The sequence below is a fragment of the Stigmatopora argus genome, chromosome 17 (genome assembly GCF_051989625.1).
Source record: "Stigmatopora argus isolate UIUO_Sarg chromosome 17, RoL_Sarg_1.0, whole genome shotgun sequence".
NCBI lineage: Eukaryota > Metazoa > Chordata > Actinopteri > Syngnathiformes > Syngnathidae > Stigmatopora > Stigmatopora argus.
In genome coordinates this window covers 2681816-2700772 of record NC_135403.1, presented here as the reverse complement: position 1 = coordinate 2700772, position 18957 = coordinate 2681816, and the positions used below count along the sequence as shown (strand labels likewise).

At 44.1% G+C, this 18957-nt stretch overlaps 1 protein-coding gene across 2 annotated transcripts in view; it reads right to left on the bottom strand.

The window, feature by feature from the left end:
* Positions 1 to 659: 659 nt before the first annotated feature.
* The window catches only part of ipo4 (importin 4), an 81299-nt gene continuing 63001 nt past the window's right edge, over positions 660 to 18957 (bottom strand). For both annotated transcript variants that reach the window (XM_077624185.1, XM_077624186.1), the window contains 5 exons: positions 12543 to 12769; positions 12329 to 12461; positions 12148 to 12252; positions 1492 to 1561; positions 660 to 1408 (listed from right to left, as the gene is read on the bottom strand). In XM_077624185.1, the coding sequence (XP_077480311.1) occupies positions 1278 to 1408; positions 1492 to 1561; positions 12148 to 12252; positions 12329 to 12461; positions 12543 to 12769 (666 nt within the window). In that variant the 3' untranslated portion in view covers positions 660 to 1277. The remainder of the gene's footprint in view (positions 1409 to 1491; positions 1562 to 12147; positions 12253 to 12328; positions 12462 to 12542; positions 12770 to 18957) is intronic.

The window sequence follows — 18957 nt, the reverse complement described above, 5'->3', positions numbered from 1 at the left end:
TGAACCATTAGAAACAATTTGGCCGCCACAACATCTCAAGCTACTGGTACGAAAATTGTAATTTCTGTCATTAAAAAACATCAGGTTCTCATCAAGATACTTATTCCATTTTTCAAACTGAATGATTTGATATTTTGAATGTACGAAGACAGGCATAAACTTCCTTATGATATTGACCCTAATAATGTGCTTTTGATTCATACAGTATCTCAGAAATACCACGAGTGATTTTTCTTAAGATTTTCCCTTCAAAGTAACATTTGTACTCCCTATTAAAACCATGAATATGGAGGTGAAAATTGTGAATCAGGGGGCGGATTATACGTAAGAAATTGTAAATTTCAACAAATTTAAGGGTGCGGCTTATATGCGAGTAAATACGGTAGTTCATTCTACAATTTGGCAACGGTTACTTAATGCATTTAGTATGCACTTGCTATAATCGGTTGAATTAAAAATGACTAGAAACCTATTAAGTTAAAGCCTACAAAAAGAATAGCAAGTTCTAAAAATTTCTCAAATGTATTTTCCTGTGTGTGAAAAGCCCTCCAACTTGTCAAAACATATGCAGAACTTTTTTGGTTGTTCACCTTCAAATCTTCAAGGAATAAGAACACGCAGTCTCATTTTATGTAACCTCAATAAAAAAAAACATCAAAAGCATTTAGAACATGTTGCTTTATGTTATTAAGTGACAGAACAGAAAACATCTTATGCTGAAAACAGGCTAAGTGTAGAAACTAACAACATTCACTCATCTCCAATCTCTTGTTAAAGTTCAAACGGCGAGGTTGACTTATTGATGGGCGCTAAAAAACAGCCACCTGCCTTCATTACAACTAAATACACAAGAAAAGGCCAAAACAAAGTATAAACTCCCTCTGACCCCCAAATTGCATGAATGTACTATTTCTGACAGAAGTAAATTATATGTGGTAAATGGTATGCTTTCCTTGTGAAAAATATTGTGAGACTTAATATAAATTTGTGCTAACAGGCACTCCCTGATGGCACCATTAAATGAAACAGTTAAAGAGCATTAGGGTAGCGCATTCCTCGGACAATTTTATGAGCTTTTGTCATCCTGGTTAATGCTCCAAATTAATTTTATCTCCAATTAATGAAAAAAAATTACGAGGGGCTAAGCTTACACATTTCAAGTCAGAACAAAAAGAATAGTTAACCGTGAAACAATGAGTGTTGACCTTGAGTGTTGATCTTTTGACCAAGTACAAAAATGAACTGCTGAGCCTGACTGTCATCCATGTGGTTCAACATCATGAGGTAGAGATGACAGCGCTCAGCTTGCCCTGCTGTTCCTCAGTAAGTGAAGTCACGGCCACTTGGAATTCTGCCAGGTGCTGCTGAGCGAATTGGTTCAACAATGTGCCCAGTCTTTTCTGCGTTTCTGATCACAAATGGTAATAGAATGCAGTAAGTGTGGGGGGCGAACAACAGCTTTGCTGTAGAAACACTAGCTTTGTTACTCACCTTTATCCACCTTCTTGTTGCCGAGCACGTGACAGGACGATTCGACGATGGGTTTCATTAGCTTCACAATCTGGAAGTAACCAAAGCTTCATTAAAACAGCAGCAGGCTACTGCAGAGTAAAAATCCCTAACATGGTAAATGTTGTCAACGAAATAGAATAATAATGACTAATGTAAACATTCTACATTCTAATTTTCTGAGTAGTGAACCGTATTTTCACACCTATAAAACGCACCATGTGATAGGGCGCAGTCTCATTTGTGGGTATATTTTGGTTTTTGTCAATACATTGGGCGCTTCATCAGAAAAGGCGCTAGCATGACACTAGGCTAGCGTATGTTATGCTATCCACTAGCGTATGTTATGCTTGCTGCTAGCGTAAGTTAGGCTAGCCGCTTTTTTAAAGACAGCACGAGCCAAACTAAGTTTGATAATGCTTTATTGAGGTAAAAGGTACACTCTGATATAAAGAGTTCGGCGTTCAACATGCTAGGCTCCACTGTCAGTCAGAGTTGTGTATTCCGGGAACTTGATTCCAGCTTTGGTGAAAGCTTGAACAACAGTGATGGCCGACACTTGATCCCAATTATCCACAATCCCTTGTAACTCACGACATGCATCACTCCCAAGCCTTTGATTCTCCTCACTGTTATATCGGCATCGACAATTCATTCCAAATCGTCACGTAACTCGTGCGACGCTGCCTGCCCGAACTACTATGTTGGCCACCCGTTAGCAATCCGTTAGCAAAGCTCTTAAATTGTTTTCGATCCATGGCTTCAGTCCATTTTCCAAGCGTTCACACCCGCATTCTGTTGTCATCCACGTCAGGCATTTCCTCTGTACAGCTCTAATATGCTGTTTCTTTCTTTGAGTATTGCGAGTGTTTTTGAGGGTTAAAAGCGTTGCGAGCACACGGAAGTCAGATCCTTTGCCACTCCCCTGGGATGTTTTGAATAGATTTACCGTAATGCTTGGAATGCGGGGGAGGCTATTTTTAGGGTGAAAGTCTGCTGGATTGATCGCAATTAGTAGGGTGCCGGCAAGAAACAAAACCAGTCACTCAAGCGGTCAGGGCCATACAAAAATTGAATTTAGTGCACAAACAAGGCGCACCGACTAATTGGGCGCATCGACCATTTTAGAGAAAACTTTAGACTTTAAGGGCGCCCTATAGGTGTGAAATTACAGTATATGCCTACACTCAGATAAATGTAAATGTAACATATATAAAATAAAGATAAATATGATAAAATACAAGTATTATGGATTTGTACCCCAAATAAATAAAAATGCAACTAGACTTCTCCCCTTGTACCTTCGCCTGGCCCTACCCAACGGACACTCAAAATAAACAGCAAACTCCATGTCCGTGTGCATTTGCCTGCTTCTGGGCCCTCTGCCCACGATCGTAACAGCACGATCCAGCCAAGATTGACCCTGTGGGCTCAAACCAAACCCCCACCAATCAACCAGCGCAGCCAAAGATATCACAGATCTCACAGACACTACGCTCAATGCAGTCATGACTCACGCATTACCACGCACCGCGAGTCCGTAGTCCTGCCGCCTGCCTCATATGACGGCAACCTCGGTGCATGTCGAGCCTTCCTTGTTCAATGCAGCCTGGTATTTGAGCAGCAAAGACTCACATTTAGCACAGACCGAGCCAAGCGTGCCTACCTCAGCGGCTGTCTTCGTGGTGAAGCCCTGTGATAGGCCAGTGCCAAGTGGGAGAGGTTCGAAGGTTTGCTCCTTGTATGCCACCTTTACGAAGTAAATGCGTAAGGTGTTCGACCGCCCAGTACGCGGCAAGGAGGCAGCAAGACGCTTAATGTCTCTCCGCCAGGGCATTCAAAGCGTGGCAGAATAATCGGTCAAGTTTCGCACCCTCACCGCTAAGAGCAGGTTTAATGACAACACCCTCCAGGAAGTATTTCTTGGGGTCCTAGCAGGGTCCCTGAAGGATGAGGCAGAGCTGCGGACGGAGCCAGTTTCCCTCTGCTTATCCGGCAACCACCAGAAGGTGGCGTGTTTCAATGTGTTGGACTGCCCGGAGGCTCCCATAGTCATGGGTCTTCCTTGGCTAAGGGAACACAATCCGGTCATTGACTGGTCAGGTTCCAAGGTGATGGCCTGGAACCCAGCCCACCACACTAAGTGTCTCCAGTCAGCCCTCGTACCTACAAGATCCCCTCCAAGGCAAGACCCCCCGGACCTAGCCTCGGTGCCAGACTGTTATCACGACCTTGCACGGGTTTTTAAGCAAGGACCATGCTAGGGACCTCCCTCCACATCGCTCCTATGATTGTGCCATTGACCTCTTGCCAGGGGCCACTCTCCCCAAGGGGCATCGCTCCAATATCTCCAAGCCTGAGCGGGAGGCCCTTGAGTGATACATCTCTGATGCCCTAGCTGCAGGTCACATCCAGTCATCCTCCTCCCCGGTTGGGGCAGGATTCTTTTTCATCGGCAAGAAGACGGCTCACTACGCCCCCGCGTCGACTACCGGGGCCTTAACACAAGCACCATCAAGAACAGATACCCTTTGCAACTCATTGACTCAGCATTAACCCCACTTCATGGTGCCCGCATTTTTTCCAAGTTAGTCCTCCTACTATCTCGTTTGCATTCGGGAGCGGGATGAATGAAAGACAGCATTCACCACCCACCCCCTGGGCCATTTAAGTGATGCCCTTCGGCCTCTGCAATGCACCAGCGGTGTTCCAGGCCCTTATAAACGATGTCCTTTATGATATGTTGAACCCTTTGTGCTTTTTGCTTTGTTGTTCTGCGGCTTTTGCGACTGTATTGTCTAACTTGTAACTATGCCTTTCCGTTATCTCCATTCTCGCCCTCTTCTTCTTCTTTTTCACCTCAGGCGCCTGAGGATTACCCTCAGCAGCGCTAGAGCTGCCACTGGAACACGGATTAGTTCATCCAGGGAGTTGCCCAGGCCGCGATGGTAGCGTTCAGTAATTAAGGCCGAACAGCGGAGCCATAGGTGTTCAGACGACTCCGTTTCCTCGTCGCGCAGGCGGCAGCGATCAGAGTCGGATTTCCCCACAAGGTGGAGCCAACAGCGGAGCAGGGGGTGGTGTCCACTGCGGAAACGAATCAGGTCTGTGCGGTCTCCTTTCGATAGGGCAAGTTCTTCCTCTGTGACTTTCGTAGTGTAGGTCTGCAAAAGGCGGGGATGGGGGGGGAGCGATCTTCACGTTGGATGATGGCACGTCTTGTGGCTGTGTCCGGGGAGGTATGGGTTTGGTCATCTGACGAGCAAAGTTTAGCTAGGGCATCGGCCAGGTCGTTACCGCATATGTTGCAGTGGCCCGGAATCCACAGTAGCTGTAGTCGCTTAGGAGGAGGGAAAAGGGCGATGTCACCCTGAAGTCTCCGAATGGCGGGGTCTTGCGTGTGGGGGTTTCCCATAGCTTGGACCAGCGATTTGCAGTCACTGAGGATGATTGATGTCTGCCAGTCTGCTGTTTCCCTCAGCCAGGAGAGTGCCTCGGTCAGTGCCACTTTTTCCATAGTGGTAGGAGCTGCTGCGAGTGCCAGTGGCACCATGCCATTGGTGGATGATTGCAGTCTCCTTAATGACGACGAAACCTGCTCCACCGTCCTCAGTGCCTTCTTTGGTGGATCCATCTGTGAAGATCTGTAGGTCCGGTTCACCCATGCTTCTGATGAGCTCTTCGGCCTTATCTCTTTGGATGATGGTCGGCATGTGTTTAGAGACTGCAGTAAAGGCGGTTTGGATTGGGGGGGGGGGGGGGGGGGTAATAGCCAGGGTGGGCAGGGGTGGGAAGAGTATGTGTAAGGCTCCTGTCGCCCCTCTTATTCATCATCTACATTAATGACCTCCTCGACAAGTTCAATGATCCCAACCTGGTCAGCGCCTATGCAGATGATCTGGCTCTTGCTTGTCGGGGTAGGAACAAAGAGGAGGTGGAAAGCAGACTTCAAGCTGAGGTTGAAAAAGTCTGGAGGTGGAGTTCCGAGGCACACCTAAACCTTAACACCACCAAATGTGAGGCGTCATTTTTCAGCCTGGACTCAGCTGAGGCCAAATGGCAACCAAAGATCTTAATAAATGGCGCCACCCTCAAGCATAACCCCACCCCCACTTTCCTTGGCGTATCCTTCGACCGACAACTCACGTTTGCAGAGCAAGCGAAAAAAGTCCGCCAAACCATGTCCAAAAGAACGAATCTCGTCCGCAAACTCAGTGGCACATCTTGGGGTTGGCAACCAAACGACCTTAGAACGGTGTATATTGCCACCCAGAGAAGTCTCGCAGAGTACGCAGCACCGGCATGGGCCCCCTGGCTGGCCCAAACTCACCTCAAATCCCTTGAAACTGCCCAACTGGAAGCAGCCCGCGCCATAACCCACCACCTCAGGTCTACCCCCACCGAAGCAGTCCTACATGAGGCACATCTTACACCCCTCTCATCCCGCCTCAATTTACAAGCACTTCTTAAGGCGGATGCCTGGAACAAGCTGCCTCCTTCTGATCCCCGACACCGCCTCCTCCATGAAAACGTCAAAATGCGGTTACAAAAGCCAGACTGGCGATCTTTGACCCTTCCCCGTCTTACCGCTCTTGAACTCCATACCCCTTGCACATACTCTTCTCGCCCTCTTGCTACTGTGACAATGAAATTTCCCGAATACGGGATAAAGTTATCCAATCCAATCCAATTTGTCTTGGTAGATCTGGAAATTTTAATATTATCACACACTTACGGAGCACAAGCAGCATGTGCACCAGGTGTTGCAACACCTCCTGGAGAACCACCATTACGTGAAGGCCGAGAAGTGTGAGTTCCGCAGACCACTTTTCTCGGGTACGTTGTTGCTGACGGGGAGCTGAGGATGGAAGCTACAAAGGTGGCGGCTGTCGCTCAGTGGCCCCAGGCCTGAGGGAAGGAAGGAGTTACAGCGCTTTTTGGGGTTCACAAACTTCTATAGGCCTTTTATCAGGAACTATAGCCGTATTGCCGCCCCGCTCACAGCACTCACGTCCACAAAGACCCCATTCCATTGGACAGAAGCAGCAGAGGCCGCTTTCGGGGACCTCAAGTCCTGTTTTACCTCTGCTCCCGTTCTCCCTCACCCTAAACTACAATTTATTGTGGAGGTCAATGGTTCGGAAGTAGGGGTCGGTGCTTTACTTTCTCAGTGCAGACCAGTGCACCCCTTCGCCTTTTCCCCATAGGCTGACTCCGGCTGAACGCAATTACGGCATTGGGGACCATGAATTGCTCGCGGTGAGAAGCTAGCCTTGGAGGAATGGCGTCACCATCTTGAAGGTGCAAATCAACCATATTGGATTGGATACCTTTATTCATCCTGTATTCTGGAAATTTCATTGTCACAGTAGCAAGAGGGTGAGAATGCAGATAGTCTGGACCGACCACAAGAACTTGTAATACATCAATTTAGCCCGGAAGCTGAATCCTTGCCAAGTCAGATGGGCCATGTTTTTCTGCAGATTCAATTTTACCTTGCCTTATGTCCCGGGTTCTAGAAACGGCAAACATGATGCTCTATCCCGCATCTTCCAACCCATGGACTCGGAGGAGGGGCCCACGACTATCTCTCCACCCTCATGTTTAGTGGCAACTATGATGACTGACGAGGCTGAGATCCTTAGTGTACAAGGAGCAGAGCCTGACCTCAAAATGTGTAAACAGAAGAATATAAACTTTTGAAATTGAATCTTTATGTTCCGAGTTCGGTGCATTCCATTGTGCTGGAATGGGCTCAAACCTCACGTCTGACTTGCCACCCAGGAGTCACCCGCACACGGCGGCACATGGCGGTGTTGTGCCAACGCTTCTGGTGGCCCACAATGAAGGAGGATTCGCGTTCGTTTGTATCTGCCTGCCACGTGTGTGCCCACACCAAGTCCTGCCTTCAGCCCTTAAGACTTCAGATTTACTTGTTCAGCATGTGTTCTGTCTGCATAGAATTCCCATCGACATTGTCTCAATCCGGGGACCCCTATTCAGCTCCCATGTCTGGTCTGCTTTCTGCTCAGCGCTGGACATCTCTGTGAGCCTTCCCTCTGGATACCACCCACACACAAATGGCCAGTGTCAGCGCACTCACCAACAGCTGCGGAGCTGCCAACCTCCATCGACCCCATTTCAGGAGTACCCTTATCTCATCTCATTTCATGAGTATTTCCGGAGTGAATGCGATTCACGCAAAGCCGATATAAAATGTAAAAAAATAAGGGTAGGACAATTTTAATCAAACCGTTATCATATTTATACATTAATTAAAAAATATTGTGGTTTTGCAAAAGTACAGCATAATGAAAATAAGTTTATCTTTGTGTTTGGGTCCTTCTAGGTGTTTTACAGTCAGTAATTCCTACATGTGTCATGCTGAAGTCGCACTTGCATGTTGTGCCATGTGCGAATGTCGGTCCTTTCGGAGACGTTTGCCCACAAGAAGAATCATTCGTGAGAACTTGTAACTCAGATGATTCACAATGCACTCGTTACCAAAGTCTTCCGGTTTACAGTGCAGTTGAATGAAGATGGCGGAAGGCGTAGCGATGGTGTGAATTTTGAGGCTTTTAAATAGGCAATTTGGTATTTGGTTTTCAGAAATGGTTGCTTCAAAAAAATTAAGTGAAATTTTTGGGGGATTTCCGGAGTGGCTTCCGCTTGTGAGTTTCTGCGTGAATTTTCATTTTTATGAACTTCTTTATTTCCAGAAAAACATCTGCGATGTAGTGAGTACCATTAATTAAGTACCTACAATAACTTTAGTCAATTTAAGCAATTACATGGATTTTAATTCAATGCTTTTAAAGGCTTTTTAAGGACACGGCGAATGGACAGGAAACGGGGTGGTGAGATAGATAAGGGAGGTTCATCATGAAAGCAGAAGGAAGCGTACCAACTTGCTTCAAACATTTTTTCTGTATGAACACTCGTATTGCAAAATACCACTCCAGACCCACACAGACAATGACATCCATCTAAGGGTCCAGAGAGAGCTCATGTCAAAGAGCAAGTGTCCAGTATTTCAAGCTGCTGAGGAGGATGTGGGGTGACAGCATGGCAACAGCATCCATTCAACAACATACCTGTCAACCTCTGCCAATAACTGCCCTTATAAATGATTATGATTCCCCTTACCAACCCCCAAAAAACCTTACAAACACTGTACGACTCGTACGGTGTTTGTAAGGTTTTTTTGGGGTTTGTAAGGGGAATCATAATCATTTATAAGGGCAGTTATCGGCAGAGGTTGACAGGTATGCAACAATCTATTCTGCCGTGATGGGATGCTGGCAGGATTCACTAGTGCCTACTGGAGCTGGACAGAGACTTGGAATGGAGGTATAAGAAATGCTCTGATCTCAGTGCAGGTGGACATTTATATTCACATGCATGTGGATGTGAATACGTATGGGTTTGTCGATTTATATGTTGTCAAAGACTGACAGCTATTGGGCATTTTAAGCCTGCGGGACTCAAGAGGCAGCTGATGGGTATCGACTACCCGGCTCTGGTGGTCTCTGAGGCAGTAACCTGGGCATAGAGAAGTTCAGTGATACCATGAACAAGGACTGCCCATGAACAATGACTTCTGAACAGCTTCAAATACATTTTGGGCCACCATCCTGTGTCTTAGGATGGGAGGGCAGTGCACCCCCAACAAGGTGTAGTGTGTGGATGGGATGCTATTGACCCCGACTTGGGATGTTATGTGTCAGTGGCCCGAATACTCAACTTCAGGTAAATGCTTTGCCCTGCGCAGGCAGAGAGTGGTGACTCTGAGGCGGATTCTCCTATCTCTGTGGTTGTCGTCACTGAAGTGGTTTAAAAAGCTCCTTGGTGGCAGGGGCCCATGGGTGGATGAGATCTGCCCAGCATTTCTAAAGGCTCTGGATGCTGTGGGGTTGTCTTGATTGACACCTCTGCAACATGCTGCGCTGATTGGGGACTGAGTCTCTGGATTAGTGGTGGTCCGCCTTTTTAAAACCAGAGGGTGTGATGCAATTGTATGGGGATAAAAGTCCTCATCCTCCATGAGAAAGTCTATTCAGGGGTCCAACGGTGTCCCCCTGTGAGTCTTATGGGGTACTGGAACCCCTGCTAAGGGGGTCCGGTCAATGAATGACTGGTGTGATCCACGTACCCTGCAGTGGGTCGGATCTGTTTCGTCACGGGTGCGATAGGCTTTTGTTGTTGATAATCATTGGAAGTTGGTCTCCAAAGATGCTTGTTATGGATTCTGTTTATATCTTTTGCGAACAGAATAGCTAGATGCAACATATGAGTTGAGCGGGCCAAGTTTGGTGGCCTCAGTATTGCACCTCTGCTTTTTGCAGATGTAGTTCTGTTGGATTTATCAGGGTGTGATCTTCAACTCTCACTGCAGTGTTTTCAACCAAGTGTGAAGCAGTCGGAATAAGAATCAGTACCTCCAAATCCAAGACTGTCCTCAGTTGAAAAAAGGTGGCATGCCATGGATGTCAGAGATGACATCCATAGCCAACGAGTCTTGTTCACAAATGAGGGAAGAATGGAGCGAAAGAGTTAGGTTAAGAAGTTAAGTCATCTGGGAGGGACTCTGAGTGGAGCCACTGGTCCTCCACATCAAAATGAAGTGGCTAAGGCATTTGACAGAATGCTTTCTGGATGCCTCCCTGGTGAGGTGTTCTGGGCATTCCCCACTAGTAGGGGGTCTAGGGGAACACCAAGAGGACACCTTTGAGACTGGTTGGCCCAAAAACACCTTGGGATTCCCTGAAGAGCTGAATGAAGTGGCTTGGGAGAGGGAAGTATGGGCTTCCCTGGAGCACAACGACAAATTTGTCTTGTAAGTGTCAATGTTACTCAACAAAAGACAATACAGTTGCATGTTTACTTTCAGACTTCAAGCTCATTAGGAGATTTGAGTGATGTCATGTGCTGTGCTGAAAATCAAGAATGCAAACATTTTCATATTTTATTCACAAACAAAAAGCTGACGTTTTGATGGTCTAGGCTTCATGTGTTTTGGTAGAGCTTGATTCAACACCGTATTTTCTGGTCTTGGAATGTACTTCCAACATCAGAAGTCAAATTATTTACTCTCAAAAGTCTGCCCGTGGATTGTTGTGGCCGATGCCTTGAGGTGTGCATCATATTCGCTAGTCTTGGTCTTGACTTAATCTCAGTGGTTTCTGTTCTCGGTCAACTCTTAAAACCAGTCTTGAACACAACGTAAGCTGAGGCTGTTGTCAAATGCAACATATAAGAATGTTTGTGAGAAAACGCAAATTCAGTTTGTGAAACCATATTAAATGAGAAGGATAAATACCGTAATGGCAATAAAAAAGGACGGGTCTCATCAGAAAGAGCGTTCTTTGATGAGTCTGTCCAAGAATTTAGTGAATACAGGAAGAATGGTGGTTAATCTTCCCTCGATTATTGCGACTGCACTTATCACGAATTCACTTCTTCACAATTTTTCTGCTATTATAAAAAAAAAAAATTGACGTTCATAAAAATGTGAAGATGCACACAAACTCGCAAGCGGAAGCCACTCCCATCTTCTGCTTGCTCCTAGAACTCAGCACTGAAGATTTTTTTGTATTTTTATTTTTAAAGTTCATAAAAATATAAAAATCCACTCTAAAACTCGTAAGGAAGGGGAACCCACTCTTGCTACTAGGACTCAGCACTGAAGAAAAAAAAGGTAGTTATAATAGGGGTGACCCCATCAGCAAGATTGCGGCGCGCACGGGTGCAACGGCTCTTTGCTCTCCAGTTTGGTGCTTTGTTTCCTCAGTCTCATTGGTATTTACGAACATCTGCGAGGCAAACGTTTTCTAGTCGCCAGGATTTAATTACTCTCGGTAGGAGATGCGATATATCCATCACAACAGATTATCAACTATCCCTGAGGACATCGAGACCACCGGGATCTCCATGGATAGTTAGCCCACCCAGCGTATGACGGAGGCGGCGAAGGGAAAGAAAGCAAAAGTGGGGATGCCGGACGGGCCTAGTTGCTAAGCTAAGGAAACAAATCGCACAGAGCACCGCTTCCGAGTATCTTCTTGACCAACGCCAGATCCATCACCCACAAAATGGACGATTTGGAACTTCAGCTTGCTACCAACAGCTTTGTCAGGAACTGCAACATTATTCTCATCATGGAAACGTGGCTACACCCGCAAATCTCCGATGCCGCGGTCTCGTTAGCGAGCCACACGCTACACTGGCAGTACCGCACCACAGACTCCGGAAAGAGCAGGGGGGTCTTTGTGTGAGCATTCACAACGACTGGTGCTGCAACAGTAGGATGATTAGCATGCATTTAGGTTGGAAGGGACTAGAGATTGCAATAAAAAGGGTTAAAGATGTTAGTGAATACCCCTTGCTGGCTGTCTGAGCTAAAAAAAAACAAGTATTTTTGTGGAATCTCTGCAATCATGTGAGATGTTTAAAGCTAACTCCAAATCTAAATGTAATTTAAAGACTTATTTCATTTGACAAAACAGTGTTCCCAACACATTTACATGTTTGTAACACATACGATGGTAATTTGGGCTTCTGGCAGGTTCTGTACACAACACATTTAGAATAGTTTGCTGCATCCATCGAGTATACATTTTAAAAGGGAATGCATGCTACCAGAGCAGGACACTTCACGTAGAGCATGGCAAAGCAGCTGAACACAGTCTTGTTTTCCTCCATGTCCTCTTTGAGAGGAAGACGAGCAACCAGAACTGGGACAACCTGTCAGAGAACAAAGTGATTTTGTTTTTACTTCATTTCAAAAACTGTGCCTTACCACACTCAAGACGAACATCACCTGGTCCAACGGGACAGCATCCATGTTGCCCATGATCATACGGCAGAGGGCCGCGCACAAGTTGTCAATCACTCGAAGGTCAGCCTCTTTAGCCAGCAGGTTGGAAAAGACAGTCAACAAGGTAGGATACTCTCTGTGGAAGACTTTGGTAAAGAAGAAACTTGGGAGGTTTAAGAATGAACTCACTACAATCCATTTAAGTGAAAAAGGATACGAGGCTACAAGAGGCCCGGCAGCCTGGGCAAGAAATCCCAGTCCAACCACGCTGTTGTTGCGGACCTCTGAATCATCATCTTTCACTCCGCTATACATAACTGGGAGAAGACGATTAGACAGCTGACTTGCCAGTTCTCTTCCTCCAGAAGTAGTGATCAGGGCCTCCAGAATTTCTCCAATTATTCCCAGAGAGAATGACTTTTCTGCCACAGTGCATGAAGGTTTCTTGGGGAGTAGAATAATAATATATAGACATATACATATGTGGTACCTCTACTTATGAATGCTTCATTTTACAAAATTTTAAAGTTACAAAATACTTTGATATGTAAAATATTGTTCCAAAATAAAATAATTTGTACAAGCTCCCTAACGTCAAAAGAGCTATAGCATACAGTAATACCTTGACATACGAGTGCCCGACATACGAGCAATTTGAGCTAGAGTAAAATTTAGAGCAAGTATTTACCTTGATACGAGAGAAATTTTGATATACGCGCATACAGCCTACGCTTAGGAGAACATGATTTCGTCGCAACTCCCAGTGTAAATGTTTCTACGAGCACTGGGCGGAGCGTTGCATTTTTTCAGTGCATGGCGGAGCTTGCTCGCTAATACGAGAGGAGTATACTACTTCCCGTTGGCAAATGGTCGTGTGTTATCCTATTTGTGTGCATCATTTTTGGAATATTTTGAAGGGAAGACAAATTTGAGATACGAGTAAATCGACATACGAGCTCAGTACCAGAAACTCGTATCTCAATGTACCACTGTATTAAAATAACAAGGAAATGCTCCAAATCCTGCCACTTTCTACAGCCATCATGCAAACCGTATTCAATACGCTTTCAAAACGCTGAACAGCTATCTTCAGAAAACTTTACAGCCAGGGTGCGGACCCATCAGCCACAGCGCCTGCGAATGCACCATTAGGAGCATCACATGGCCACATGGCGCCATTGTAAGTGACGAGAGTGAGTGAGTGCCTTACAAAAGTATTCAGCCTCCTTGAACTTTTCAAACTTTCACCACATTTCAGTCTTAAACATAAAAATATAGAATTAAACTTTTTGTCAAGAATCAACAAGTGGGACACAAACATGAAGTGCAACGAAATGCATTGGATATTTTTAACTTTTTTTAACAAATAAAAAATTGAAAAGTGGGGCATGCAATATTTGCAAATATTTCATTACCAAATTGGCCCAGATATAAGACGATGTTTTTGCATTGAAATAAGATAGAAAAAGTGTTGATTGTCTGAAATTCGGGTCTAGACATTGTACCCATTCACAACACTACATGGCGCCAGATGTCTTTAAAGCGAATGCTGAACACAGACGGTTAATGCAGTTGTTGCAATTTTGTTGTTTTATAAGATTTGATTCATTTACATTTCAAAAACCGGCTGAATGGACGCAACAATGGTCGTGCGAGCATGACACATTCGCTAGTGTGCATGTTAGCATTTTTTGTTTTTTAAAGGCAACAGGAGCGAAACTGAGTTTGATTGTGTTTTATTGACGTAATTTGTTTTGGCGGAAATATAACTCAAAGCATTCAAACATGTACACATCCGTCAGAGTCCTCATATTCTGCATCCGACCTAAAGATTAGTGGGCGAGTTCCGTGACCGGACGTTTCGTCGAAAGACGTTTGCTCCCCGGACATTTGGTCGACCGGACGTTTCGTAGAACGGACGGGTCGTCGACCGGACGTTTGGTCGCTGGGTTCGCTCCCTCTTATAAGAGGGAGAGAGAGAGAGTTTACTGTTGAAAGCGAGCAACCAGGTAGTCTCTCGCTCTCAAAATTATAACCATGAGAGAGAGAGTGAGTTTGTAATTGCATTGACAATGTAAGAGCATCATTGGCGTGTGTGTGTACATCCTATTCAGCGCCGGATTCGCACGCTCGCCCTGCCCCCGGATTCGCTCATATTGGCGTGTGTGTAGTTTTTCAAACTACGGCCCGCGGGCCATATACGGCCCGTTAGGCTTTTTAATCCGGCCCGCCGACGTCTAAATTATAGTAAAAATCAATGACCTCATTCATTTCCCTTTGCCCTGCAATACCGCTCATCACTCTCAATTTAAAGACAGCTTTCTTTCGTTGAATAATAATATATTCTTAATGTTGAAAGTAAATTTGAAAATAAATTTTCACCTTCAATTGTGTCTTTTTTCTTATATTTCAATCCCCAGGTTTGATAAATTACATTGCGTGTCCAAATGCTGTCAAATTTTAGTATCCATTCTGGGCCGCAAGTCAAAAAGTTTGCCCACCCCTGGTATAGACAAACTTGCCTCTATTATACGATTATTGTCCCAAATTGAACACTATCAATAAGCTGCCATTGACGGCGGTGGACGTCCGGCTGCCATTGACGGCGGTGGACGTCCGGCTGCCATTGACGGCGATGGACGTCCGGCTGCCATCTATTTTTTGACTTGCGGGCCAGAATGGATGGCAGCCGGATGTCCATCGCCGTCAATGGCAGCCGGCTACAAGTGCAATCAGTGGATTGCAGTCAGGTGCTTCTTGGTTTCTGCAGAATTCTCATTGGTCAAACTGTCTATACTGGAACAAAAACCTGCACCCACAGTGGCCCTCGAGGACCAGTTTGCCCATCTCTGCTCTAGAGACCATTTAAAATCGGCAGATTTCTGAAATTTGAAATTCTACTCAAGGGTTATCAAAAGACATGTACGATGAATACAATTCCAGCTTTTATTTACCGTATTTACTCGCATATAAGCCGCCTGCACGTATAAGCCGCACCCTTAAAATTGTCGAATGTTACAATTTCTCGCGTATAAGCTGCCCCCTTGATTCACAATTTTCACCTCCATATTTATAGAGAGTACAAATGTGTTACTTTGAAGGGAAAATCTTAAGACAAATCAGCACACGTGGTATTTCGAGGTACTGTATGAATCAAATGCACATTACTTGGGGGTCAATATCATAAGTTAATATGCCTGTCTTTGTAAATGCAAAATATATAATTATTCAATTTGAAAAAAGACAAAAGTCTAGCTTGATGAGAACCCCATGCTTTTTAATGACATACATTACAATTTTCGTACCAGAAGTTTAAGATGTTGTGGCGGCCAAATTGCTTCTGTCGAAATATCTCGATTTTTTTCCGATGGTTCATATTACTGCAATAGTTGTCACTTTCGAACAAGAAAAAAAAAAGAAAAATGAAATCAAAGCGGAATTATTATTTTTAATAATAATGTAATAAATTATTATTACATTTTATTTCATAATCACAAATGTACAATCATTTCCTTTCTTTGTTCCGAAAGGGAGGGTGTTGTCTGTTTAACTATGGTAATATGGGGGCACCTGGGGTGAGCAATAGCAGGCACAAGTAAGTCTACTCGCGTCTGGCCAGTCAGAGCACGTTGAACTATGGTAAGATGCAACGCCCTGAGTGAGTATTGACTGGCACAAGTGAGGTTTATCACGTATTATGCCAGATACGGTTTATTTTTTCCTTGAATTATATTCATAGACGACAAAATACATTTTGTTTAGCGTTTTATCTCTTTATCTTTTCTCTATTTTGAAATAAATGACCGTATCGGCCGCATGACGTCATCGCATCGTCAACTTGCAGTTTCGTGCACGTCATTTTTTTATGCGCAAATAAACCTTGATTCGTCATTTTTTTGTCCGACAAAAGCGGCTTATATGCAAGTAAAATCGGTAGGTTCAAATTAAATGTCAAAATGTACAGACTTGTTTAAAAGTAGCGTGGTCAGAAATAAATATAGGAATTAACAATAAATACAGCAGCCCAACAGCTGAGTGGTTAGCGCGCCGGACTCAGTGGGGGACCTGGGTTCAAATCCAGGTCGGTCCACCTGTGTGGAGTTTTCATGTTCTCCTGCGTGGGTTTTTTCCGGGTACTCCGGTTTCCTCCCACATTCCAAAGACATGTATGGTAGGCTGATTGGACACTCAAAATTACCCTTAGGTATGAGTGTGAGCGTGAATGTTTGTTTGTCTCCTTATGCCCTGCGATTGGCTGGCCACTAATTCAGGGTGTCCCACGCCTCTGGCCCGAAGTCAGCTGGGATAGCCTCCAGCACACCCCGCGACCCTAGTGACGATAAAGCGGTTCAGAAAATGAGATGAGATTTGTTAGGGTTATTAGTCTTACATTATATATTATACAAAAAAATTGGGGACCCCTTCCGTGAAGATATTACATCAATTGGCCCTTGGGGTTGCTGAAGCAAACTTGTGTCTGCAAAAATGACTTTTGCTATGGGATAAAGTTGTGCTTGCAGCATATTTTGAGATTATGGGGTCTCGGCCAAAAATTGTGATATGGTTGGATACCGGATGAGGAATTAATTTAGTGTATTATGGGCTAATGGTAGTCTTCTCTAAAATGCAATATTCACAGCTAAAAAGCGACATTTCAAACATGATACCTCGCTGGGGAGGCATTTGTAAAAAGAGCAAAACAAGGAATTTGTGACAGATAAGGTGTGTGTGTGTGTGAGAGAGAGGAGAAATCCTGCTTTTGCAGCGAGTCTTAAGCTCAGTTAGCGGCTAAGAGCATGCTTCCGTTAAAAATTTCAGAATAAGAGCAAAACATGGTCTGCAGGAAATGCAGGGTTCTGCGGGTACTTTCGCATTTTTCGAATTTTAAACAAAAATGTCTTTCAAGGTAAAAGATTGGTTTGTTTGTCTTTGAAATTGGGAATAGAGCAAGATAGCCATTTTTGACCAATTTGTTGATTTCGAAGTGCTCTTAATTAAAGAAAACTAGCTTTTGGAGGATAAAAGATTATTAATACTGTTTTTGAATGGTTGGTTTGTTCAAAATACTTTAACATAAGAGATTAGCTGGTTAGAGAAAAAGGGATGAGAAAATTTACAATATTGTGACATACTGGTGACAATTTGTGGGTCCTTTATTAAACACTGAAATTTGTCATTAGGAAATGTCGAGTAGAAGGATATTTTCTCTAATTTACTTATTATAAGTTTTAATTGTGGTAACAGTGAGCTACAGAAAATGGCTCTTATCTTAAGTAAACATCGTCTCCTTGGTGGGGGTGAGACGAGTCAATTGCAGTAAGGAACTCAGCCAGTGATTAGCTATCCTTGGGTGGGTTAGCATTATGGGGGTGATTTGCGAATTAGATCTTAAGTATTAAGAATTATTTGGTTGTTAATGATATAAAACATGAAAATAACAATGCAGAAATGGCATTCATCCAAATAATTAGGTAAATTGTACCTGGCTGGTTTAGATAAAATAATTGATTGAGGATAGGCATAATTTCCCTAGGACTGAAGAGGCATGGAGTGTTTTCAGTGCACGGAAGACATTTCCTGTTTTGTCCTGAGCGGGTGAAATATGCTTTGGCGTGGGTCATATTGATGACGATTAGAATATTACGGTGTATAAGCATCGAACAATTGATAACAACCAAATGACGTTGCTTTCTATTGCTTTAAAGGCATACAAATTAAGAGAACCTTCGCTTAAAACTTAGACTTGGCATTGCAATTATGGGGTTAATGCAGCTAAATGTTACAGAGATAACGATTGGCAAGGACAATCTTAGATAAGTGGGAAATGGAAAATTCTCCAAGTTCCAAAATCTTTCATGAAACAAGTGCTGGAATTATGGTCAAAAATAGCACTTCCAAATTATGAAACATCAACCTTTGAGTAATGCTTTAAGTAGCCGGGTTGTCTAAGAATAAATGGAATGGGCAAAACTCGAACGGAATACGATATCTATTGACTGCTACTAAAAAAAACTTAGAGGCAAAACTATTGCCACCTCAATTCTATGTACAAACAGCTAAAAGGAGGTTAATTTTTTTTTCCAAAACAAATTTCTATTTGTACATGTGTGGCGCGCATATCTAATACGTTAATTACCTATTTCCTTCGGGAATGATTATTGCTGATAGGACAGCAAAATGGGGTGAGCTGCCAAGAAGCCCCACTGGGGATGGCGGTTTCATTCTGTGATGAAAATTTGTGGGCCACTGATGTATGGGTAAACGACCCAAATAGAAAGACTAGTGATTAGCGCATCAACCTTACGGTTCTAAGATCTACTAATGAAAGCCGGGTGGATCCCGACCGTCCAGAGTGTGGAGTATTCATGGTGTCCTTGAGAATTTGTGGGTTTTCTCTGGGTACTCTATTTTTCTCCCACAAACCAAAATTATGGATGCTAGACTGGTTGAACTCTCTGAATTCCCCTGATTACGTGAATGTTTGTCTGTCTTCTTGTGTTTTGATTGGCTGGCTACCAAGTTACAATCAATCGATCAGATATCAAGGTGGAAAAGGATTTGGAAAGTTGAAATCGATTTCTGAAATCGCCAATAAGCCCTTTTTCAGGGATGACAGCGACAAATTATGGGAG